The 26,637-nt window shown below is 29.8% G+C and overlaps 1 protein-coding gene across 1 annotated transcript in view; it reads right to left on the bottom strand.

Moving 5' to 3' along the window:
• The window catches only part of LOC121120052 (dynein axonemal heavy chain 12), an 81,586-nt gene that overhangs the window by 14,500 nt on the left and 40,449 nt on the right, over nt 1-26,637 (bottom strand). The window contains exons 17-22 of the mRNA XM_071889358.1: nt 24,465-24,636; nt 24,249-24,406; nt 18,189-18,387; nt 14,476-15,029; nt 4,867-5,224; nt 1,820-2,038 (exon numbers count right to left, since the gene is read on the bottom strand). Coding sequence (XP_071745459.1) covers nt 1,820-2,038; nt 4,867-5,224; nt 14,476-15,029; nt 18,189-18,387; nt 24,249-24,406; nt 24,465-24,636 — 1,660 coding nt within the window. The remainder of the gene's footprint in view (nt 1-1,819; nt 2,039-4,866; nt 5,225-14,475; nt 15,030-18,188; nt 18,388-24,248; nt 24,407-24,464; nt 24,637-26,637) is intronic.

The following is a 26,637-nucleotide window of genomic DNA, read 5'->3' as shown; positions in this document are numbered from 1 at the left end:
AACCCTTGTTAAATAAATATAGTTGTTGAACAAATAAGACAAACATTATTTTATATTATGTTTAATAAAACAGACAACAAGAAATCATTCGTATATATTAGGCCCTTAATTCTTTTTAAGCAAGACTGTTAAATTTGACCTTAAAATATCTTCTTTTTTTTCAAATAAAAATGGCTTATAATTTGAGAACCGAACAAAATCTGATCACTCTCTACAGAAAAAACTTTAGTGCAGGGTAAAAAAATTTAATCATGAAGCAAGACTGTCTAATACACATATCAGCTTTTTGATTTCGATGGAGTTATTAGGGTATTTGTTTTTGAACGTCAGACGTTTTATCTATTCGACAATTGATCGGGGCAATGTTTCGTCTACAAGCATCATAAGGACATTATTTTAAGATGATTGTTCATTTGGTTTTGGATTTAATGGGAAAAGTAGGTTTATAAAAAGTAAGTTTGCTCCTGAATAAACTATGGGTAATTGTTCTTTATTGTTAAATAATGTTTTTAGAAAGATAGAAGATTTATGTTTAAAAAAAAAACCTGGATATTTTGTAATTTTGATATCGTATCGTAAATACTTTATGTCGTGACACCCCCAGTATACCAAAAATAGACCTGTACAAATATACAAAATAGTGTTGCGAGTAAAATAATAATTAAATTTTAGTTGTATTGAAATCAGTTAGAGTTATAATTAGAGCTCATATTTTTGTAATGAAAAAATGAAGTTAAGCGAGTTAAACGGAAAAACGGTTATTGAATGTTCTTTTTCTCTTTTTTTGCTCATCATTTAATGAGTCGTTAACTTTTCTATCTGTAGCAAGTATTAATGCCTATCTTTCGGTGTAAATTGTTATGAAAAAGCATAATACAATAACTATATATGAATTTCACGTTCTAGGAAATTTGCCATGGAGAAAATTGCTAGTTGAAAATTATCATTTGGGAAAATTACCCGTCATTTACTAACAAAATAACAATAGCTTAGACAAAAACTTGTTTTATGTAATGGCAGGACCACCAAGAAAGTTAAAAATCACTGCCGCCACTTCACAAAGCATTTAAAACCCTCCGAATGCATTAAAAATAAACTCTGACTAAGACTACGGCTGGTCCACCAAATGGGTTAAAAACTACAACCAACACTTCACAAATTATATATTCTTTTTACAAATGCTTCAAAATAAACCCCTGGCCATGGGTTGATTAAGACTATAGCTGGGCCACCAAAGAGGCTAAAAACTCCGTACCTGGGGCTCATTTTGTAGTATTTGTAGAGGACCTAAATTCTTTGTGAAGTTTTTCGTGGTGGTTTTTAACCTGGTTGGTTTCTTGTCATTGTACAAAACAAATTTTGGGTCTAGATATTCTAATTTTCTTTGTAAATGACGGGATATTTTTCCATTTGGAATTTTCTACTTTGGATATTTTCTCCAGGGCAATTTTCCTGAAAGAGACAATTTTCTTGATGGCAACTTAAATAGAAATATAATATTTCCCTTAAGTAATGTTAGTTTAAATGTAGTAGGTTCCCCTTTTAATATTATCAATTCATTTTCTTCCCCCAAAATCTCTTAACAGGCGGCTAATAGTAACAAAGGTTTTCATTTAGTAATACCATACGTTTCCTCCCGCTTTTTCCTTGTGTTCATGTTTTCCTTGCAAAAATGGCACCCTTAGTTATAATATAACAATAGCAACAATTAAGAAAACATTCATTTGTGTGCACATTGTCAGTCCATATTTTTTACAATCATTTTATGCAAACCACTATTCAAATTTTTTACATATCTTACTGTTATTTTTATACATACCTCTTTTCGATATACGATGGATCGACCAACTATAGATCGATGGGATCGTAGAAATTCAAATACAGATGTATCATCGTTGTCTATTATAAACATGATATGCAATTTCTTTTCACAGTTGCTAATGAATTCCTTTTCCAAAATAGCTGGAGTGATATCGATGGGCGGAGAATTACTCTTGCCACCATTGTTTTCATTTTCCATCATTAATTTATGAACATTCTAGGATAATTTTACAGTAGAATATGATATATTTAGTTTTGTATGTATGAAAACAATATTAACGGTAGGTAACCCCCGTAGCAATAGACCAAATACCGAAAGGATGACCATGTGACCTGCATTTGATCATATTTAAACGACTACAAAATAACTTTTGTTATCCACTAGGGGTTATGAAAGTATCATGAAGAGTTTTTGTCAGTTCTTATTTAGGAGTGAAGACTACAGTCCTCTCCAGTTCTGTCTCTGCCTGTCCTGAATATAAGTCCAAAAAACTTAGAAAGTTGTGTCCTTGACAATGTCACTCAAGTTTTTTTTTTTTTTTTTTTTTAATAAATACGGACAGTACTAGGGACAAGTCTTAAAAAATAAGGACTGACACAACACCAGCCATGAATAAATTTATAAATAAATGATCAACAGAGTAAATTCTGCATAGGTAAGAAGATATATGAAACGACATGTTTGATAAAGTCATATATCTAAAACGACATCTTGCAGTGGAGTTTTTGGGTACCCAAGGAAATTTTCAGATTAAGACAGATTACGTAGATCAATTGGTTTTTTATACTTTCCCCCATAGCAAGATTTTGGTTTTTATGAAACCAAAGAAGCCGTCACTTAATCATGTTCTCTCATGACGTTTACAACGTTTTCCTTTCTTTGCAGAATTCACCTCGGTAATACAGTTACAATTTTGGACGCTGCGTAGTTAGGTATAGATTAATATTCAAGTGTACTTGACACCCCTGGTGAACAAAAAAGTAAACATAGCCAACTATATTATCCCAATTCTATTTATTTAATTGATGAGATTGAGCTGTACTAATTAAGTATAAATAAACATTTTACGTATTATTATAATTACTGCATCTTAACTAAAAAATTTGTCTTTGAAGTCAATTGACCTTAAAGATATTTCCTTTACTATCAGCACCCAAGACGCGAACCTACACAGATTGAGTTTAAAATAATAATTTATCATAGACACATTGTCCATTGAACTACGCCATTTCATTGGGACAAATATTGAAGATATGATATTCGTCTCTCAACTTCGGCTCACATATTTGAGTAAACTTTTTGTAAAGCTCGACCAATATGTTTTTTTGTTTTATTGGGAGAAAAAAAAAGATGACCTATTTATTCGCAGATTTTTTCCCCATGAAATAGACTCTTGAAATCCAGTTGTAATAATTATGTAAATGTTTAATAAAAAGTCGTATCATTTCAGCGGCTTTTGATTATTTTCTGCATAGATAATATATAGAACGACAAAGTTTTTTAAGGAGTAAGTTGTAATCGAGTCGAGATGGTGTCAGTTGTTGTGGAAGTATTTATGACATAATAAACTATATTTGTTTCTCTCTCTTTATTTTGAAAAGTTATATAGGTATAAGTATATCATACAACGGGCGCAATCAACATTTGACGTTATCTTATCTGCCATTAGTACCATCTAGCAATCTAAACTTGTCTACCAAAAAAAAAATTGTGTGGAACAAGGTAGCTCAATGGACAATGCACTCGGGAGAAAACTATTCTCTTAAAGTCAATGTGTATAAGGTCGCGCCACGTTTGTTCCTAGTCAAGGAGATATACTGTATCTATGTGGACTTCAAAGACAATTCCTAAGTCAGATGAAGTGCATGTTATACTATAATGTTCACTTATACTCAATCAGTATCAGCTACTTCATCTGATCAATTAAAAAACATTAAAGAAAACTTGTTTAGAAATCATGCATTAAAAATCTTTTATACAGGGTGTTCTGTATAAATTGGAATCTTTTTAAAGGCTTATAACGGACGAATTAGATGGGTAGAAGCATAAGTTTTTTTTATGACTTGAAAGTTATATTTAATGGCATTTAAGTATTCAGAATGAGATTCGTCTTGGCCACACGGCTCGGTAAGTTGTTTATTTCCAGACCAAGGTGACCTAATGCAGATCCGGCTTTGCCATTGTACAGGTAATGCACATCTTCATGTACTGCAGAAACTAATTATACTTAGTACAGGCCTTATGCTCGACCATCCCTTAGAAAGATAAATTGCATTGGTTCAGGCCCTGGATGTTTCAGGCCAAAAATACAGGCTCCAAAAGTGAGGAAATTTTGTTGTCTAGACATTCTGCACTTTTTGGTATTATGAGACGGTACACTGTCTTCTTGGAAGGTGTAATTTCTTCTTTGGGATACTCCATCCATACAGGGAATGTAAGTTAAAATTTCAGAACCAGTACAACGGCAAAAGTGGATCTGTACAAGGTAAATGGCCTGCCAAGGGTACCGGCTCCATGTGCCCGAGGTTATCAAGAGAAGTAGATCTCATTATGAATTATTGAATGTTATTAAATGTAGCTTTCAAAGAATAAAAAAAATAGTTTTACCTCATCTCGTTTATTCGGTGTAAACCTTTAGAGATTTTCAGCTTTATCTGGGCCACCTAGTAAATTATCTGAGAAATTTTTGGGATTGTCTTTAAATCATGGTGGTTGAGTTGTTTTTTTTTGGTTTTGGAAAAACTATAATCAAAGTTTCCATATCTTTGTTCTTTTGTAATCGTTTTATTAGGTTTTAAGACTTTACTTAAAGAGGAAAATAACTGATTAATCAATTATCGGTCTCAAAAAATCAATATAGGTGGGAAATATGAAGTGTACAATTTATCTTGATACACAAAATAAATCATCAAAAATAGAATTAAAGGCGCTTGTCACATACTTTACAAAACTATAGAGTATGTACTAAGAGGAGTAAATTTCCTTTAGTATTTTGGCTATTTCTATTCATTGTGATGTCACGCGAAAAAAACTCTATGACAAACCTCATTAATTTGATGTATTTCATCTGTTGTAAATAAGTCATGTATGAATCCGTTGGTCAGAAAGTCGTCCAAATCTCTAGCCAAAAAATCATGACGTTCTAACTGTCGAAAATGAAGGCATAAAACAATTTCTTCATTCATGGATCCAACCCGTTTAATAATATCTCTAATGGTAAGTCTCCAGGTAAGGTCATCATAGGATTTGTAATTTTCTACCTCAATATATTTGATTCCAAGAAGTATAGCAGCTGATCGAATTGTTATCCGTCTTCCCTCTACCCCTTCTCCATAGATTAGCATATGCCCTTGAGGAATGTTGAGTTGTCTACATATCCTGGATATCATTTCTAATGTTGTCCTACATAATAATAATAAAAAACATCGATAATATAACATATATATAGAGAGAGAGAAATAGTCTTTACCCTCTGGGGTCATTTTAAAATAAAAACGACTCCTACTAAATGTGTTCCTGTAATTTTTTTAGTTCTTCATCAATTTCTGACTTATTTAAAAAAATTTAGTTAAATGGATATTTTCCTTAAATAAATATTATACAAAGGTCACACTGGGTATCATAACTTTATTAAAACAATTGTATCATGAATTTTTTCAGAAGTAAACTAAATCATCTATTAATTTTATATAATCAGAATAATAATTGAAAAATAAGGTTATTTCAACTAATGAGTAATTCTAAATTATATCGCCTCAAAGTTTCAGCTCAATCACTCAGAACAGGATATAATTTAGTATACTAAATATTTGTATGTTACAAAATGTCTATTTACAGAAAGAAAAAAAAACTATGGGGAGGCATGCACAGAAGTCTATAAATGTTTTGGAAAGCTCCAGAGAAATGCTGGATTGTCATTACTTAAGTTGTAAAATTTGTAATCTTTCACTCAGTTTAAAAAAAATATTTAATTCGTTTCTTCCTTTAATCGTACCATTTGTTTAAAGATACATCTTCTCAAAATTTATGTCTTTAAAAACAAAAATTAAGTGTAATAAATTAAATACTTGATATAATGGACCTATAAAAATCAATTTATTTTTTATCTTTTAAAGTTGTTTCTCAATCTGTTTATGAGAAATAAAAATCTTTAACCCGACGTTAGCACCTTCAATCTTTATTAATGCACAATATGAAAGTACTTTGTTTCAATTTTAATTCTTTCTTTTTTTACCAATAATTATCATTTATTGTCTGAAATAAGTGGGAAGATATTCATATACTCAAATTTTACTTATACTATTTAATTACAGGTATTTAAAAGTACATTCGTTTGCACATTACTGTATTCTGTAATTTTTGAAAATTTCATTCAATTTTCTTAATGTTTAAGAAAGTTGTGTTGTTTTATTGAAATATTATATTTTAATGGATCACAGATTTTGGTGTAGGTGATAAAATAAACAGTAGAAATAAAAATGTAAAATTTCGATCAGAAATTCGTCAGAAATTCATTAATATTGAAGTAAGATATATGATTTGTGTATCATAACGTGCTTTTTTAACATTATCTATTAGATAAAATAGGTTTGCAAAAAATGAATTTGATATTTATTTGTAACATACCCACTAAATTTTAATAACTTTCATACTAAGTCTAATCAAAATTGGACAGAAAATAGTCTTTCTAGTAAAAATTGATATGGAATAGCTCAATCAATATAGTACTAATAGAAAAATAGAAAAAAAAATGCATTAGTTAGTCAAGAAAAGGAAGGAAATAAAAAAAATTCATAGAGTCTTTTTTTATCTGTTTTTAGAAATAAAGAAAGATAGAAAGGTTGATTTTCTAATTTATTCAAATTTAAAACGAGTAGAACGTAAAAGTTGTCAAATGTTATGAAAATTACTGGGGGAAAAATTCATTGTCCTGCAAGGTCATCTTTAGGTCGCCCACATCGTTCATTTTATCCACCCAAAAGATAAATATACAAACAGCATTTGCACTATAATATATTTTTTTCTCAATATTTTTACTATTTCATTGTGTGCATAATAAGGAAACATGATTCGAATAATGTCCAAAATTAAAATTTCTAATTTTAAACTTGCCCCAATTTATGAATTTTGGGCTTTTTTTGATAGTGTTTTTAAATCTTTAATAAGCTTGATATTTGATCTTTTAAGGAAATATTTTCATACAAAACTTCTCACTAATATATTTTTCAATGGGTTTATTTAAAAAAAAATCTTAAACATAATGTAGAGTATCTATATAACCTATATATAGATAAACACTTGCCGATGTGTCCAATGATGCATAACTTACCCTTCATTAATTTATCTATTGTGCAAAAATATAAAAAAACTTAGGAAATGATTAGGAAATCATTTTTTTCGATTATTAGAAGAAAAAAAAAATTTTTTTTTTTTATTCTATATTTTTACAAAATAGGTTACCTTTAGAAAAAAAACTTTAGAATGTTTTTTGTAGGTTAGAGTAACGTCTATCATAATTTATAAATGCAAAATAATGGTTTATTTTGTAAAATATTCTTTATTGATGAAATTCGAACTAGATGCAGTGTTGTGTTGCTCACCATATATAAGTGTTCAAAATGAGCTACAACTGACTAACATTTGTTCACTCATTGTTTAGATGGAAGCCAGAACGCAAAGTATAGCCGATTTGATTTGAACACAGTAGAGCAACATGGCCATAAAAACTGGCCCATCGACTGGTTGAGAAAGTCCAAGAACGATTGCTACCTCGCCTTCGCGGTTAATGAGGTTCCACTGATTATCAAAACTGCAAGAATGCTGAGAATCGTGGCATCAGTCGAGAAGAGGATGACTTCGTATTGGTACCTGGAATGCCTCCCTCTTATTCCGGCATTTATCCTCTCGAACATAGAATCTGGGGCTATGTCAATAGTGGAGTCTCTACCGTCCCCATTTTAGTGTCGATGAGCTGTAGACCTATCCGTGAGGCAGTGGGCGGACGTGTCCGAGAGTCACAGGTCAAGGTAGGCACAGCCTTCAGGATCGTGGCCACAGTGACAATAGAAGACCATGTTCGATAAAGAGTCTACAAATACATATCAACACTGTATTAACCAAATTGGAATTTTAAAAAAAAATTACTGATAGGTGTTAATCATGTCATTTTCGATATTCTTTTGTCGTGTTGGGAATTTTCATAATGGCCTTTGAGAAAAAGTAAAGAAAAATGTATGACTTTTTTTATTTTTAAAATTTTTAATCACGTTCATTTGATCATATTTAGTCATCCTACAAAAATATTTATTATTAGAAACATTATTCTCAATTTCATAGGTAAATTATTTTTAACTACTAAATATGATATGTTGGGTAGAAGAAGAGTACATCCTTTATAGTGTAATTTTTTTTTTCCTTTCCGACAATTCGGTCTAAATTAAATATCTTATTTTAAAAATATCAGTTGGTTTTAATTGAATAAACGAATAGATATATTTTGTACATGCTGAAGGTATTCAGGAACATTGATTTTTTCTTGGTTGACAGTCCAAGAAATATTGTACATTCTAGACAAAGGAGCAGAAGAAAGAGATTGAATTTTGTAATTCCTCCCGATAATTGGATTGCCATTCAACGGATGAAGATAGTTGGGATTTAAGTGATAATTTAATTGACGTCAGTTTCAAAGTGAAGTTGAATATGTATTAGAAGATGATAAAGTTAGTGATAGAGGCGAACAAAATCTGAAGGGCAGTGAAACATGCAAAAGGTGAAATCACTAAATCTCTATAATCATGTTAATTTCAATCAGCCGTTGTGTAAGACTAATTAAACACTGAACATCTTGAAATCAATATATCAGAGTTAAGTCTTTATGAAAAATTCAATTTTTTTATGGCTGACACTATTATTAACAAGATAATTGATAATATAATAAGACCAAAGTATCAATATTATTGGAATTCATATTCGATCAAAGAAGTGGTGGCGGCCAATTTTTACATGGATGATGAATTCCCAACGAAGAAAATGCTAAATTCTTCAAACATGGAAACAAAATTTGACAATATTTCATCTTTTGTTGAGCCACTTGAGAAACAAAGATGGAAATATGGACGACAAGACTTCAAATCAAGGCCTTCAAAAAAGTATTGAAAATGCAATATCCCATTACGTATATGTAAATTGATTTCTTCAAAAAAAAAACCCCAACAATTTATTTAAATATATAATATGTTTATGAAAAACTTAAAAGTAATTTAAAATAAAATCTAAATTTTTAAATATCTATATGTACGTCGTATCTGCCAAACATACTAAATATAGTAGGTGCCCTATCTCTAGTAAAAGTATGACTTATACAAAGATAAAACTACTTTTGAAGACTGTACATACATAAGAAATAATTGAAGTACAAAACTTGGTTTAAAAAAAATCGTGCCTTTAAGAGCTAATAAATCTTGAATTTGCTGTACATATTATAAAAAAAAGTTGACATATAAAGAAAGAAAAAAACGTTTACTATGTACTGGGTGGTCCAAATAAATTGAGAAAAATCTTTAAAGGCGTATAACAAACGAACTAGATGGGGTATAACCATTTTTTTAAGCACTATTTGAAAACTACATTTAATGACATCTAATTATTTATAAGGAGGTCTACCTCTATCAATAACCTCGTCCACACGGAGCCAGAAGCATTGGCATGTCCGTGGGACCTCGTGTAGGTCAAGTATTGCCATTGTACTAGTTCTGGTTTTGCACTCTTAATTTATGTACCCTGGATGGATGGAGTAGCCAGAAGAAGAAGTTATTTCTTCCAACACGGCACTGCACAGGCCCAAAAGACCAAAAAAGTGGAAGATGTCTTGGCCACAAAAATTTTTACCTTTTGGAGCCCATAGTTTTGGCCTACAAACTGACCATTTGACGAGGGTTGAGCATGATGCCTGCAACAAGTATCATTTGTCTGTGGAGGTCCTGAAGAAGTCCATTACCCGTACAATTGCAAAGCTGGATGTGCAAGAGTTCGCCCGGGCCTGCTTAAGTCTACAAATGTTACTAAATATTTTATGATATTCTCTTAGCTGTTTTGTTAATATGCACCTGATTTCAACCCTCGTAATGTCTCTATATATTCTATTGTACACGAACACATTGCCGAAAGCCACTTTGCTAAACAAATACTTGTAGAATACTCACTTTTGTTGAAAAAAAATAATCTACATAGCACATGGGCTGAATATTGACAGTTTTATATTATTATTATTTCTTATTCATTATTATTTTTTTGCTCTATGGAGTAGAGTCCCCATGATACTTTACATGTCATTACTTAGCTTGAACGGGTTTCTTTCCCCAGCAGCGTAATAATTGATGAAATAAATTTTTTTTGATCCTTAGTTTCGGAAAAAACAAAAGTAACGTTACATTAAGCACAATAGCTCACAATTTAAATAACAGATTGTCATGAAATTTTGACAACTATGTTTTGAAGGTTCGTACTTACAAAAAATGAAGTGAATAAAAAATAGCTCCATCTCTTTGTGAAGGACTTTTCAGACCAAGTGTTACTTCATGAGGATTAATGCTGCAATACTATTGGGTAGTCCATTAAATTCTAATTTCTTACCAATTTAATAATTAATTATGAGATTGAAATTAATTCTTTTTTCCATATATTAAAGCATTAACAATTAGAAAAAAATTGAGCTCTTTAGCTTATGTACAAGTTGAGAAAAGGATACCTGCACGTGATCGACGAATTTCCATTATCCCACTCTGAGCAGTTGAACATCTCAAGGATCGCCGTCTAAGCCGTCAGTCAGTCAAAGCCAAAGTGCACACTGAGGAGTTAAAGAAAACACCCCAGCCCAATTCCTTAAAGTCAATGAGGGACCATGCTTTCAAAAAAGTAGTTGTTAAGAGGCTTGTGAGGGTTGCATAGCCCACTTTTGGCACCAGTAATGAAAAAAAAACCATCACCTCCGTTACAAGACTATTTTAAATCAGTCTTTGGAGATATTTTGAATTCTTTTTTGACAATTTTGGCTCCCTACAGTCCTGATGCCAACCTTTTCAACTACTGACACCGCCTGAAAGCCATAATTTCCCAAGAGAGCGGTTACATTCATGATTAATAGAGTTCTGATTTATAGTATTAATGTTGTTGAAATTCTATTGTTAACTAATAAATTAAATCTTGTTGAAGCTTAAAATTTAAAATCAGCAGATTTTCATGGATCACTCGATATAAAATCATTATTCCCATTAATGTTATATCAGTTTTAAAAGATAAAAAGTATAATTATTTGGCAAGATTTGCAATGATTAAGTGTTGATAAATCAAAATATATTTTTTAAATTATGATAATCCTTCAAGAGTTGCTTCGAACAGCTCTTACAATCGTTATAAAAACAAATCATGACAACCACCCGTTAAATAAATTAGAAAGAGAAAAATGCTCAAAGAAGAGGTGTCAATAAATCAATGATTGAGATTAAATAGACAATTCCGATAAATTAAACATTAGAATCGAATGTTTTTGATTCCTTACCTACCTATTCCTGTCTTGATCGACATGACACTATCATAAGTTCGTATATCACCCTGTAATTATCAAGATGAATCTGTCATTGAAGTAGTCTAATAGATAACCGTTTCTCAAAGTGTGTGTACTGGCACATTTGTGTGCCGACTATCAATGTCAGGAGTGCGTCCAAAAGAAACGTATTATCACATTGAATTAAAGTAAATCAATATAAAAAATCTAACAGTTCATAAATAAATATATCTATTTTTACATATGAAAGGAATCAACTTTTAACTGATTTTATTGGTCTGTAAAAATCTGTATCAAGTATCCATTTTATAATTGTTTATAACATGTAATGTCAATAGCCGACCAGGGACAGCGTGATTGCAGTAGGTATATAAAATAACAGCAGTATTTCTCATCATTAAACTACAGAAAAATTGATTTTAAAAAGCACAAGTAACATAATCATAAATTGTTTTCTAAAAGAAAAGCTCCAGACTGACTAGACATTAGAGTGTTAGCTATTTTTTTTAAAGTTAACCAAATTCAAAATTATTTTATTTTTTACTGTGCCATCAAAAACTGTTAACCTTCAACCGGTCAAACATCTAGTGTACCGGAAATACTTCAAAAGGGAGTCAATTAAAAAAGAAGAAAAAAAACATATAATAATCTAAGAAAAGACCAAATTATTTTATAATTTTTTTGAATTTGTCAGTAGTTTTTTTTTACTTTAATATTTAGTCGCCTTTGTAAGTTAAAGCACAAAAAACAAGACTATTAACGGCATACAATTATAAATAAATTAATATGAACTTTCTATTTATACAGCAATTTATATTATTAAATTTTTGAAAGAACAAAATAGAAATGTCCATAAACATACGTAGTTTTTAAATCTTTGAATACGCAGTAAATTCATTCATGAAATCAGACTTTTAAAAGTTTTTATTTAATTTTGATCTGGAGTGATTTGAAACAATTAAATTTCTGTGTGTTTCCTCTTGATCATATGTTTTCTAGGATTCCTTTGTTGTTGATGCTACATATCTTTCAACATTTTGTGACTGACACGTAATATCTGGTGGAGCTAAATCTTCACCTTATGCACATTTTAACAATTCTTTATTTATTGTATCAAATGCTAGAGGAGGTTAGGTTTGGTAATTTTCAGAATTTGTATAACAGTCAATTAAATCTAGGTAACTTGTTTGACATAAATTAAGAAGTTATTTTCTAGGAAAAAATTGTCTGACTTGACCTTTATGTCTTCCTTTACTATCTTCTAAGATGATTTCAACTGGGTAATTTTTCTTGAGCAATACTTTTAATCGAACAAGACATGTATAATGGACATTTTCTGGATGTGCAAAGCAGAAATTTGCCTTGAATGAGAGCAATTTTTCCATTTCTTTCTTCAGAGTTGAGATGCTGGGTTGTTTGATTAATTGAAAATATAATTTGTTTCGATCCGTGTTTGGAATGAGGAAATTTTTTTAAGAGGAAAGTAGGACATCTACTTTTTATATCATTATATCAAGTCTTTGAAGCTCTATCAATGGATTTAAGTTTATTGTATAATCTTAAAAGGTTAGGAATAATGATAATTAATCCATGTTTCACTGTTCCAGGATATTTTTTAAGAAAATTTTCAGGTACATAATTGGGCCCCTTTTGTACAATTTGGAAAAAAGTACTAAAATAGTGTAGATGAGAAGTTTATTTTTAATTTTTTTCAAAAAATTACCAAATCAAAATTTGAGAAGTAAATTCAAAAACTTTTTTGAACTACTTATGTAAAAAAATAGTTAAAAACATTTATTGGTATTTTAAAGAAAACACAACCCACCAATACTTTTTCTGTATTTGCTAAAACAAAAGATAATGGAGAATAGTGTTTACGGGAAATTCACCCGTAATTACTGTTCTATTTTTGGAAATATTTCCAAAAAAAATAAAATAATGAAATGTTCTGTAAATTGAAAATCCTTGATTGTAGTATTTGAGTCTAAAAAATTTACGTTCACAGTGCATTGTTTTGCATAACTTTTCTGACTTTGCATTAATTTAAAAAACTTTGTTTTTTGTATAGCTGTTTTTTGAGACGCTAATCACTTTTTGATTTATAAATCAACACTTAGCTAGTCTCCTTGAGCTACATAAAACGGTTATTGTGTTTTAGGGATAGCATAAGCGCTCCTTATATGACGTTTCCTCCCAGATCAACACTCCGTCTTAGCCTGAACAGGTTGGAAAGAGGCACCCAGGCAAAAACGTAAGCCTCCTAGATTTAATGGTGTGGGCATGCATTAAGGACACCCACACAAAGTCTATTTTATATATATACAGATTATAAGGAAGGCCAATCAAAACTTGGGAATAATTAAAAGAATCTTAAAAAATTGGAACAGTTCCCTCATGGTGAAACTTTATAAGCTTTATGTCTTCCCGATCTTCTTAATGTACAGATCTGAGATTTGGAATACTTCCAGAAACTAACTGATTAATTCCTTGAATAAGGTGCAATCTAGATTTGTGTTATCTTTTTCTTGTTTCGGAGATAACGACAACGATCAAGGCAAAATTGTAAATCTTGGCCTTATCACTTTGTATCATGGACGTACCATTTTGAATGTTATTACGCTCCGCCGAATTTAAAAAAAAAAAAATAAACTTATTGCTTTCACCCTGGATACGAAGCAAAGGGTACCTCTTCCACGAAACGAGAATCTCCACACTATCTACCTCTCAAAAATAAATATAGTTTATATAATAGATCGGCTAGTCTTTGGAATTCTATATTTATATGGTGTCGTCAGGGAAGTAAGGCTGACCTCAAGAAAAGTTTATAGGACATTGTTATTTATGTGACATATTTATTATTTGGGATTATTTTATTTTGTTGATTTTTTCTTTGCACTATTGCGTTATTTTAATAAAATTTTTGTATTATTTTCTTAAATATATTTCTTTTACTAAGAATGATAATTTTATAATCACTAATTATAAGTTGACTGTTATAGGCTTTCAGTATCCCCACTCGTCGAAAAATAAATAAATGTATTTACGTTCAAATATAAGGTGTTCGGTAAAAAACACTATTCTACAAACATACCTTAATGGAAATAAGTGAACAGGATCATTTTGAGAATCTTCAGAAGCATTGAAATCCTTTATTTTTCCGAGCAACTTCTTCTCAAATTGCTCCACGTCTGTCATCTCCATGTAGTGTGGATCCTTTTTATTATCAGACAAGTACACTCCAAACATCAAATTCCGTAAGTTTTGCTGAGTTACAAGTCCATTGATTTTACCTAGATGCTCAAATCCAGACTCAAAGTTTTCTCGAAAGTTATTTTTGACACATTCGCGAATGGAATCATAAATCATTTTTTTTGCATCATCACATAAGAGTCTATCATAGAATACTCGAAGAATTTCATGTACCCAGAGACGTGTAAAGAGTTTTTTGTTGTCAGCATTTTCTTTTGGAAGGAGGGAGAAACACTGCAAGACATTAACAATATCTCGTAGGTTAACAGTGTCAATATGAAGAAAACACATTTCATTTTCAATTATAAGGGCCTTTCTGCAGGCATTGTAGACGTTCAATGTGCTATTGATTATTGCTGGAATAACACTTGATATTTCCGGAGGGAATCCAATTCTCTTAAATGTAAAAATAAAACATTATCTCTTATCATTTTCTTTTATGGTCTCCTATTTATAATAATAAATATTGATATTATCACGAAAATTTGTTGTTTGAAAATTAACAATGCATGGAGACCTCTTTTATTTAACCTCTATGAAATGGGATATTATACACCCCAAAATTTATAAAATTGTATATTATTCATTTGAATCTACATTTTATCACCAATAATTTTTAGTAAGGTCCTAAAACATTAAATCAGATTTTAGGAAATTCTTTATTTCTCTTGATCATGTCTTGTTTAAAATATAAATATTTATATTTAGCCATTTTTAATTGTGGCTTCGAGAATTTAATTAACTGCTTTGCTTCTAAGTTTTTATTTCATGGATACTTCTTTTTTCTAAGTTGAGTACTGAGACGTATTACGGTAGTTTACTAAAATGAATTATTGTAGCTATTATTTTTATTAATAAAAAATAACTTCATCAAAATTGACGAATATTAGTTTGGTTCGCAAAACTTACCTAATGTTGTGACTATTTAATAAAAGGGTTAAAATTGTAATAAAAATACAATTTTATTACTATAATATTAACAAATTATAAATTGTTGAAACCTAAACTTGAAAAATGGAAAAATATGAAGTTCAGAACATAATACTGAATCAATAAAAACACAATATAATTATAAAAATTCTTTTACATATGTTTTATTAATCCTTCTTTTAATTTGGAAATTGCTTTAAAGGTAAAATATGACTCTGATAACTCGATAATAGTCGCAAATTACTACAATTTTAGAATTCAGATGACTGAGGGAAAGCTGAAATCAGTTTTAGATGTTGTGTTTAAAAATAAATTCCTTTTTTGACATGAATTCATTTCACAAAAATTCCCCTGTGTTATTTGATAATAAGAATGTTTTTTTTTTCGATTTCTTATGTTTATACAAGTATTTTCAGCATATGAATTGATATTTACGAGTGCAAAATTAATGAAATAGCTGAAAAAATTAAACAAAAAAAACTACGTTGTATTTTTTACGTAGTTCACTGACAGTGTTAGAAAAAAGATGTTGACTAATAGAGGGTTAATTAAACGATAGGAGTGGTATGGGAGCTGAAAGATTAAGAAATAAAATAATTATGCGACAAAAAAACGGATTCCAAACGTTTGGAAAATCTAGGAGGCTTAGATATGAGGAAGAGGGAAGCTCTCCAAAGTGTGTAAATTGTTAGAAGGCAAGTACAAATACATAAATGCTTCTGTAAAGTCTTCTAAAACAAAAGATTTCTTTACAACAGCCAAATCCAACTGCTTTGAAAGTGCAATCTAAATTCAGAAATACCTTTAAACATTTTTGAGAGCCTAACTATTCATCATATCTAAACCCTTAGATTTTTCTACACAATAGGGAAGGGTTCGAAGGAACATAAATGTAGTTTCCAGGGAATGGAAAAACAACCTTCTCCTCTATATTAACCTATTAAAAGAGATAGGTTAATTAAGTTATTACAATATATTAGTAATAATTCTTCAAGCTACATGCAATATTTATAATTTAACTTAAGTTTATCTGTCGTCCAATCTACTTACTTAAAATATATAATATATTAACTATAAATTTCTTGGCTTCGGCCCTTGCCCCCCCAGCATAGCTTAAGAGTTTAACTCAAGCCTAGAGTGTTGTTTTTTTTCAAAATTAGCCTAGGAAAAGGTAAATATCTCATAAAATGAAAGCTAACACAATTAATTTCCATGGGTGATGTTTTTGTGATCCTTGTTGTTTCTCAAGAAGAAGAATTAATCATTTCCATTTATTTCTTAAATTATTATTTTATTTTGAATTTCGCCGGTTAAAACTCTAATTTCTTGCCAAATATATAAACGTAATAATTTAATAAAAAAAAACATTGTTTTTAAAGGAAATATCTTACTATTATTGAAACATAAACCATTATAAAGAAATATTATGGCTCAATGACGAATATATAAGCTTCCGCTAACAATTTTTGCTATTTTATATCCTCTATATAATAAGAATGTTTTTGAAAGTGTTGTTTAGAAAACTAAAAGGTCATATTACTTAGACAGCGACAGTTTCCAAGATATTCCATTATCTAAGGCAAGAGGGTGGAATATTATTGAAAATAAGTATGTGAACCTTGCAGTTCCTGATAACATTTTTAAATATAACAAATTGACCCCTTAATTCGATATCAATTTGTCTCTGAAGTGATAATTAGTTGAAGGAAACCGGTTTGTAGTACATTTCCTATCAAAGGCTGGCGATGCATGCAGACTAGAACAAATAATTATCTCCCTTATACATAGATCATCTGACATATTTTACAAAAGGTTGAATTTCTAAATGTAACAAGGGCATAAGAGGAGTGGATCGCTTGATAAAATAACAGCTGCCTATGGAGTGATAATTAGACAAAGGAAAAGGTATTGCCATATATTTAACTGGTCAGTAGTTCTTTTTCTGTTCAGTCCTGGCAACTTATGCAATGGTAGAACAAAAATGTATCTGCCTTATTAGTGATTCAAGGTCATATTGTATTACATACCCAAATCAAGAATGAAGACCAGAGACAATACCCATCCTCCGTCTTTTCTTTAGAGTAGCAGCTTGCATAATCTAAAAGGTGGCAATGACCTCCACCTTATCAAATCTACTTCTCAATTAAGACGTTACATATTTCCAATATGTAAGGTACAAATAATTGATGAGCCTTCAAGATCCAATATAAGATTATATTGCTATTGCTTCTATAATTATTACATATAATAACAATTATATTATTTTAAATTGAGTGTTTGTTCATGTAAATACAAAATGAACCTATTTGTATGTATATAATTTTGTATGTTTGAATATAATAATTAAATAACAAATTTGTTTGCAAATCTTTGATTTTTTCTTAATTCTAAATGCTATTGATACGGACAATAGTAAATATAATTAACTGGCTCTTGTCAGGCTTTCATGAGTCTCTTCAGATTTTTTTTTAAGTTTAATTTTCTTACTTGAGTCTCAATTTGAGAAATCTTGAGAATAAATAGACTATATCCCCGAACTTTTTCTTAGTGTCCTGAATAAAATTACAACAGGACCGTTTAGAAAATCTACCCTGTATTGTACACATTTGCTAACAATTGCCTTACCCTAAACGTTGCATTCATAGAACTTGAGAAAATTCGAGCCAATATATCCTCATGAGGCTCTGGATTAAAAAGTGACCATGTTCGACTATACAATTCTTTATCATAGTCGGTTTCTGGAGAATCCTTTAGTCCAATAGTCATACAAAGAACGTAATACATATTTTCTAAGTTGAAGCTATTCTCTAGAGGTAAATTGTACCTATATGGATATTAAAGGTATTAATTAAATTGTTCAACAGCAAAAATAAGGTAAGGACAACATATGCTCAGCTGAATCGAATTTCATTCCTTTGATTCAAATTATGACCTTATCTTTTCTCTGTTAGCATAATGTTCTTCAGCAAAGAACATGAAAATTTTGTTATTTTGAATACTTTTAAGATTTAAAGCTTTTTTTAAGAGATTAATATTAAAAATAGTGAAATTTAGAGGTGCATAGCTTGAAGACAAATACATAACAGAAAGTTTATAGAGTATATTAATTATAACTAAAATTCCTTGTTATAGTTTAAACAAAGATTAGAAAATACTTTATACCGTTCTCAATTTAAGATAAGAACACGGCAATAGTTCAAGGCTAAAACTCATTTTTGAATTGATCTTATTAGAAAAGTCCATATATTTGTATGCCATACCAAGCTAGGAAGCAGAAAAAAAGTGGAAGAAAGAGAACAAAAAAAGTGGCAAAAGAACTTAAAAAAATGTAAAATGAAATCTATCTTGACGGTCTAGAACAGGGGTTGATAACCTACGCGAAGGTATATTCATTGGCATGTGCAAATTAGAACATATTCCCGTAGTTTGTGTGTGATTTTTACCATTATTGTTGATAGTGGCACACTCATTGACTAGAAATGTTTAAGTTGGCACTCCATGCCTTAAAAGTTGCCTACCCCTGGTCTAGAACATATACTAAACACATTTCTAACTCAATAGCATAAAACATTACACCATTATTGCTTTTGTCAGTGGTTAAAAATGTAATAATTGATACATAAATATCTGATACTTTGTTGATGCATAAAAATAAATATATAGTATTTTAAATAAACCATGGAATGAAGATTTCAAAGAATATTTAATTTATTTATTATTTTGGACCAGGAGCATCATTCATCTATACATCCATACATTATGACTTGAATTTATGTATGCATATTTCAATCCTCACAAAATCAAATCTTATTTGTTAAGGGCCAGTTCAGCGGGGATTTTGTTGATAGGGATTCCTACCCATACATGCACTCTTTTCAATTGATTTCAGGATCTTACTCTCAAGAAGGATTTCATTTCACACTTTTTATTTTTAATGGCACCTTTTTTTTCTATCTCTCTTCATTATACTTTTTTATGAGATTAATTGAAGTGCCTTTTCGGGTGAGCTCGTTTTTTATACTTGAAGTTCAGACTTATAACTATAAATCAAAATACGTCTAAATTTACTGAATATATTTGTCCTAAAGCTTTAAGCCTCTGAATAAAAAGCACATATTTTCAACTTAAAACAAAAATAACTCGAGCTATAAGGATGGGAGAGACATTTTAAAATTGGTTTTAGTATTTTTTAAATTAAGTTTCGAAATATATTCACATAATTTATCACTATTCAAGTGCTTTAAAAAGCTTTTAACCATAAAAATAATACAAAAAACTTGACTACCTTTTTCTGAATACCATGAGGCTAACAGATACAAAAATTAGGGGATATTTGGATTCAGGGGATCAAAATTTACTAATTTGGGATTATACTGTTCTAGTGTTTTACAAAAAATGTGACTTTTTTTTTATAAATTTATCAATAATCCATAAATGGGGTTTCTTGGATTGAGAGGATGTACCCTGACTGCATTGACATCAATATACATACATAAAAATGACTTTTATAACAAAAAAAAAACAAATCAGATTTTTTGTTCTACGGAATGAATATATCAAAAAATACTATATCATGTTGATGTCGTTCAAAAAGTTATCCTTTTTACCGCAATAGAAGACATTTCGGGTCAATTAAGGGAAATTGTAAAGTTTATTTATAGGTAAAAGCAATCAAAGTAACATCGTTTTAATCCAAGGGAAAAATCAAGTTAAAATTTAGTCTAGGAATACTTTATACCTCTTTTTTGCCCCTGCTTTTTTTTTCAAATAATGGCCACATCATTATTATTGTCCTTTCGCATCAATGGGACACTGGTGTCCCATGTTTTCATTCATTTGTCATTGCATTATTTTCATGATATTTAAGATATTTTTGAAATATTACTATGAGTAATAGTAGAAATCTAAAAATTCATCAACATTTTATCATACAACTTTATATTCGTGCTATGTAACTCTTCAAATTATTTCATTTTTTGGAATTCCCTCAAATAAGATTCAACCTATCATATGCTTTTCACGTATAGATAATTTACTTTTTTTATCGTTTGTTTAATAGTTGTCTAGTATAAGGAGTAATTATTGAAAATTTTGCTATTAATTTGATGAAAAATGCAAAGGTTAGGGGAGTTTAAAGGTGTCATATTTTTCTCTTTTTATTGGATTTAAAAATTTGTACAGGATTATTATTGGATTTTTGTTGTTTTAGAGTATTCATTTTAAAGAACTCTTTATTTGTTGACAGATGAGCAAGTAAAAATATGTATACAAATATTTTTTAGGAATACTAAATATTGAATAAAGAGTTGTTTATAAATGAAAAAAAAAAAACAATACTGAACAAAATATTTTAGTGTTATTTGTAGCAATATTAGTATCAAATCTATAGCATTTTTGATGGAACAGACAGTGCTAATGAAAAGGACAGATACAATTTAAAAAAAAAATTATTATTACCATTTATCACAACAACATCAAATACACATTAATATAAACGTTAACCCCCCTTTCTACCTCCAATCTAAGAAAAATGAAGAAGATAAAAGAAAAAAAAAAGAAAAGAAAAGGCGAGAGAGTTGATGAGTGAGCGCTCATCCCTTCCTGATAGAATTTCCGGCTGAGCGTTGACTGTAACATAGGTATATTAACAAAGTAGAGGGCGCCACTGATCATTTTTTTCACAAGGGAATTATGTAGCTCTACCATATGATTTATTTTCAAACCGGTTCTTTAACGAATATTTGATTATTGAATGATTAAACAATATTTAATTTGGAAATAAATATTTAAGTGCTACTATGTACTATATATGATGTCGCCTTAAGAACTTCAAAAATGGCACTATACAAGTAAAAGTTTTAATTTTTTGCAACGAAAAATTGCAATTACTCAGGATTTATCCAACCAATTTAGGTAATTTTGGTATCATTGCATTATACGGCTAAAATTACATAATTGATATTATATAAAAAAAATACAAGAATATGCTGTTTTGATATTTTGTTAACATATGTACCTACATCAGATTAAAAAAATATTATTTTAAAAACCAAAAATTAGTGTAAAGTAAAAAAACTAATAAACACAAAACCCTTTTATAATTTTTTTTCCCCCATCCGTCCATCCTTTCTTTTACACATTCGTCCGTCCATTCTCCCGATTCAAGCTAGGTTCCCCTATCTATCAAGTATCTGAGAATAAATATCGATTGCTCCATATATTTCTCGAAACCACCTGGGATCCCTTCCCTCTACACCGGATTGCATAGAGTATTGAGAGGACCCTTAGGACATTGACAATTTATTAAATAGGTATGGCACTTAAGGTATAGCTGATGAAGAGGTAGCATAGAAACGAATGCATAAGATTTTTAATGGACAGCTGAAGCCAACATTGACGTCTTTATTATGATACCTTAAAATTTTTAACTCTGAGGATAATCTCAAAGATGATAAGAGTGATAAAGAATTTAAAGTAAAACCAGTGAACGTCTATCTGAACAAAGGGTTCACAAATTTTTTGCCCAACAATTGTAAAGCTCTACAACAAAGTCATGGGGAAGTCGATCTCATGGATAAAAAAACTGCTTCATACCACTAACATTGCAAGTCATCAAAACGATTTTATCTAAGATTATTACTTAGATATCGCATGTGTAAACACCGATATTGTTAATAATAGTAAATATTCAAATAAATTTTCGCTTCTTGATTTGGATGTTGTTTTTGACAAGAGTTTAATTATAAAGGACATAAGCGGGCAACATAACGAAAAGCAAAAAATGTATCTCTTATTACGGACAATCATAGTGGACATTTACCTAAGTTTGAACAAAAAAGAAAAGAATTTGCTTACTGTGCAAGCAGAATATAGAAAATCTAACTTTAGACATTTTTATGGCTTGTTATCTTGCTTTATACTTGGTAAGAGACATAAATTACTTCGTTATGTTTCACACTTTAAGCATTTTATTATTTAAATCAATTTTTTATCGTAGAATTAACTTTTGTTTGAATTAGGAATTATAAAGTAATACAAAATAATTAACAAATATTACTAATTTAACCTCACAGTGTAAATTTAGTACTTTGTTTATACATAATAAAAAAATCCATTCACACCCGGAGGGATACCATTTTCCAATCAAATACTGGCGAACCAATTAAAGTTATTAGACAAATTAATTCGAATTAGTTCTAATATGATTGAAGAGATTAAGAATTGACTATAATTACCTTTGATTTTATTTTCAATTCACTGTTGGTCTGAAAAGGCTAACTAAATAATATTGAAATGCAAAAAGGGATTGAATTAAAACAGTTGTGTCATAAATATCTACAGGTGTTAAAAGATATATTGTTTAAGTTTTATATTCTGATCTAAAAAATTATGGATTATGCCAAAAAAAAAAAATTCCAAGATTATTTTTTCTCCTAGAAGGGCATGTATTTCAATATAACTTTGATTTCCGTTTTCATTCATAACAATAGAGCATTTCTACGGGACGTCAACCTTGTTGATGTTTTTATTTTTGAGGTCTAAACAACCATAATATTGAATACTCATTTTTCATTAATATTAAGAAAAATTGTGACTTTTGAATATCAAAATGGGACCAACAAATAAAACGGCTAAAACCTTACGTTCTATCAAAATTATATCCCTCTATTATCAAGTTTTATTATATGTTTGACCATAATATATATTAAAAATAATTTGTTGCATCGTTAAACAAACTTCTTATCATATTGTAGATATATTGTTAGGTCCTGCAGGGTCTGTGGAAAGCTCTATAACAATCCACGGTGGAGTGCCGTGCCATCTCTATCCTAAAAAGTTTGTAACCATTAGCCTTAGAGAGTTGATCAACCAACAACTAATTAGTCTATTCATAAAAAAAAATTTAGAGGGATCATCTTTGTAGCTTCTACCCACTATGTTTCCCTTTCATTCAAAAATTCGAAATCCGGATTGAGTCATAAAATTATGAAGAAGAAATCCCGTGACCTCCTATCGACTTTATGTAATCGTAGAAATATTTTTAAAAGGATTTCAATAAATTTCAACAGTTATTTAACATGATAATTAATTTGCTGGTCACTGTTACTTTTTTAGAGATGTGTTTCTAGAATATGTTATTATTTCAAGTTTTATCCCGGAACAATACGTATAAGCTTTTGTGTGTAATTATGTGCTTGTTATGTATTTCCTCCGGTTTATTTATATATTTAAATTATGCATAATATATAAGCCAAATAGAAATATACATAAAAAAGTGTAAAACTAAAAAAAACAGTCCAAACCAAATTATTTTTCGGGATATTTTTGTACATAATCCTTTTCTTCCATTTAAATATTAGTATATACCATTGGCATTAAGTAGTATACAATGCAAAATTATTTTTTTAATTCTTAAAGCCATATTATGAAGTTTCATATAAATTCATTAGAAATTTGTCCATTTGATCTAGTAAAAATATCGAATTTGAAGCTTCCAAAAATGGTGGCTCCTTCAAATATGACGCAATTTGTAATCTTAGTAAAATTAACACCCTAAACACCCTTTGTTGGGTATATAGTAGCCAGAGCAAACAACAATGACTTCTTAAAATATAAAGTATTCCTCATCCAACGTGACAGATAACGATTTTACAAAAAGTTTCAATTTTTAAAAACTATATTTACCATGAATTATTTTCAATCATTTGCGAAATAAAATCCCGAAATAAAGATTCCTTCTCATTCTCTGGCATTTCAACATTGTCTATTAGGAGGACTCCTTTAGATTTCAACGGACCAAACGTGTTAGTTGTTTTTTTTTCTAACTTTTTCATCATCCATGACTATTTAAAAAAATATCACATAAATATGTCATTATTTATAAGTAAAAAAAAGTTTTACTCTGAAGTTCTGTGCTGTTGACGTAGTAATACAATTATATTTGTAGAAAGATAAATCATCTTGCGAATTCATGAGAGTTGCACCCACGATCGATGTTTTTCCACATCCAGAGTGACCCACAAGTAAGGTTGGGATATTTTTTTTCATATTTATATTATAAAAATACGAAAACCTGGGATCAAAAGTTAAAAATTGTATAATTACCCTTCGTTACTTTCCTTCAAGTACTAACATGAGTATTTCCAGGATTGTTAAGTCCCCAGAGCATAAAATGGACATATGGTACTTACCAATGGCGTCCCTAACCTCTTTTTTTTTTTTTTTTTTTGGGGGGAGCTTGAGTACCCTAATAGTTTTTGAAGCCCTCTCAAAATTTTGATTGTAACTTATAATATAGGTTGGGGAAAAAGTAATTACATATTTTTGCTTTATTTCAATGCTTCTTAAGAAGGGTTAAAATCAACCAATATAAGCCGAGTATGTCCCATTCTGTTTAATAACTTATTGCCAACGAGAATCCATCTTCATAATGTCTCTCTCGTAGAAGCCCTTGTTGCAATATGATTTCCCATACGAGCTCTTAGAGTTTCCAATGGTGGTTACTTCTAATTAATTGCAGGCTTTAAACGGTCGAGTTGTTTATAGTAGAAAGCAGATTTAAAGAGGAAAAAAATTGCTCGAACCACTGTTGTGCAAAACGAACCGAAAGAGTATCAACGCCGTATACATTGCTAATTTTCTTTGTCGTTGTCAATGACTTTTTCTAATAAGGTATTAAAAATGTAAAATATGGCAAATTTCTCCCATTGAGACCTGTATACTTGTCACAAGATAATTCAGTACTGAACCGACCATGTGCAATACTGCCCAAAAACGTGTTTGTACTATATTTTCATACCTCTACAAACTTATATCGTATGATCCGATTGGACCAATAATGAACAAGATATACTTATTTAATTAAAGGGGTCGGAAATTCGACATTAATTTTTCCTCAACATAAGTATGTTTTTTGTGTCATCACACATTTAAACCAAAATGATCAAATAGATCTGTCTAAAATCTAGCAAGTAGATGTATAAAACAAGAGCCTATTTCTGACTGAAATAAAACTTCATTTTCTTTACCTCTGTCTATACGAGGGTGGTTGGAAAAGTTTTCAACCTAACAAAGTTTCAAGAAATTTTTTCTGAATTTTTATTTTATTTTTATACATCATCTCCTTGTTAATCACACAGTTCTTCGAGCAATGATTCCATCTCTGTAACCCGTCTGTAACTCTTCATTTCGCGAAAATCTTTGTCGTCTAACCCCAATTTTCAGATGTGTTATATTTATGTATACGATGAAAAATCAATAAGAAATGGAAGTCCCGTAATTTTGGAGACTTATCATTAGTATAGTAAGTATGAAACTTCGATAATTCATCAAAAGAATGAATTATGAACTAGCTACAACGAATCAAGTAAGACAAAGAAATTCAAAATTAAAAGCAATATAAATTGGATACTTTTTTGTAAGCGAGGTAACGAAATGTGATTGTATCTCAGCTATACAAGATACCCTTCTTGAAATAATCATAGATGTATTATAGTTTTCTTTAATCTGTTTAATTAAATCTAATTAGTTAACTCTTGTATGGTTTAAAGCAGCTGACTCTACGTTGTATGAATTCAATTTTTTTTTTTGGGAAGATATTGTTTTTTATATTAATTTATATGAGCAAAGGGTCTTTGCTTAGAGTTAGTGTAATTCTAGACTATGTTCTGGATATTATCTTTGATAAAATTATTCATTAAATGAAGGTATGTTACAAAATGTTAATTTACGAATATGGAACATCTTGCAAGGGGCGCCCTCAAAAATTTAGAAGTGTTTTTAGGGACCCCCCTAGAAATGCTGGAAGTTTATTACTTAAATTAGAGAAATCAATTTGATGGCAATTATATTTAATGTAGATATATTTTTTATCATTCCTGAGTATATTTTTTTCTCAATCCGTTGCATTGTTTAATCGCACTGTTGGCTAGAATATAAGTAATCTCAAAATAGCTTTTAAAATTGCGGATAACGTGTAATGGTTAGAAAAAAAATATAATGGATTTTAAAAATTAATTTTTTTAGTATCTTCTTAAGTTTTCGTACAATTTTTTATGCCTGCTACATCAATTTC

This window comes from Lepeophtheirus salmonis, chromosome 6 (genome assembly GCF_016086655.4).
Source record: "Lepeophtheirus salmonis chromosome 6, UVic_Lsal_1.4, whole genome shotgun sequence".
NCBI lineage: Eukaryota > Metazoa > Arthropoda > Copepoda > Siphonostomatoida > Caligidae > Lepeophtheirus > Lepeophtheirus salmonis.
Note: the sequence above shows the minus strand (reverse complement) of the source record. Positions and strands in the feature narration are given on the sequence as shown.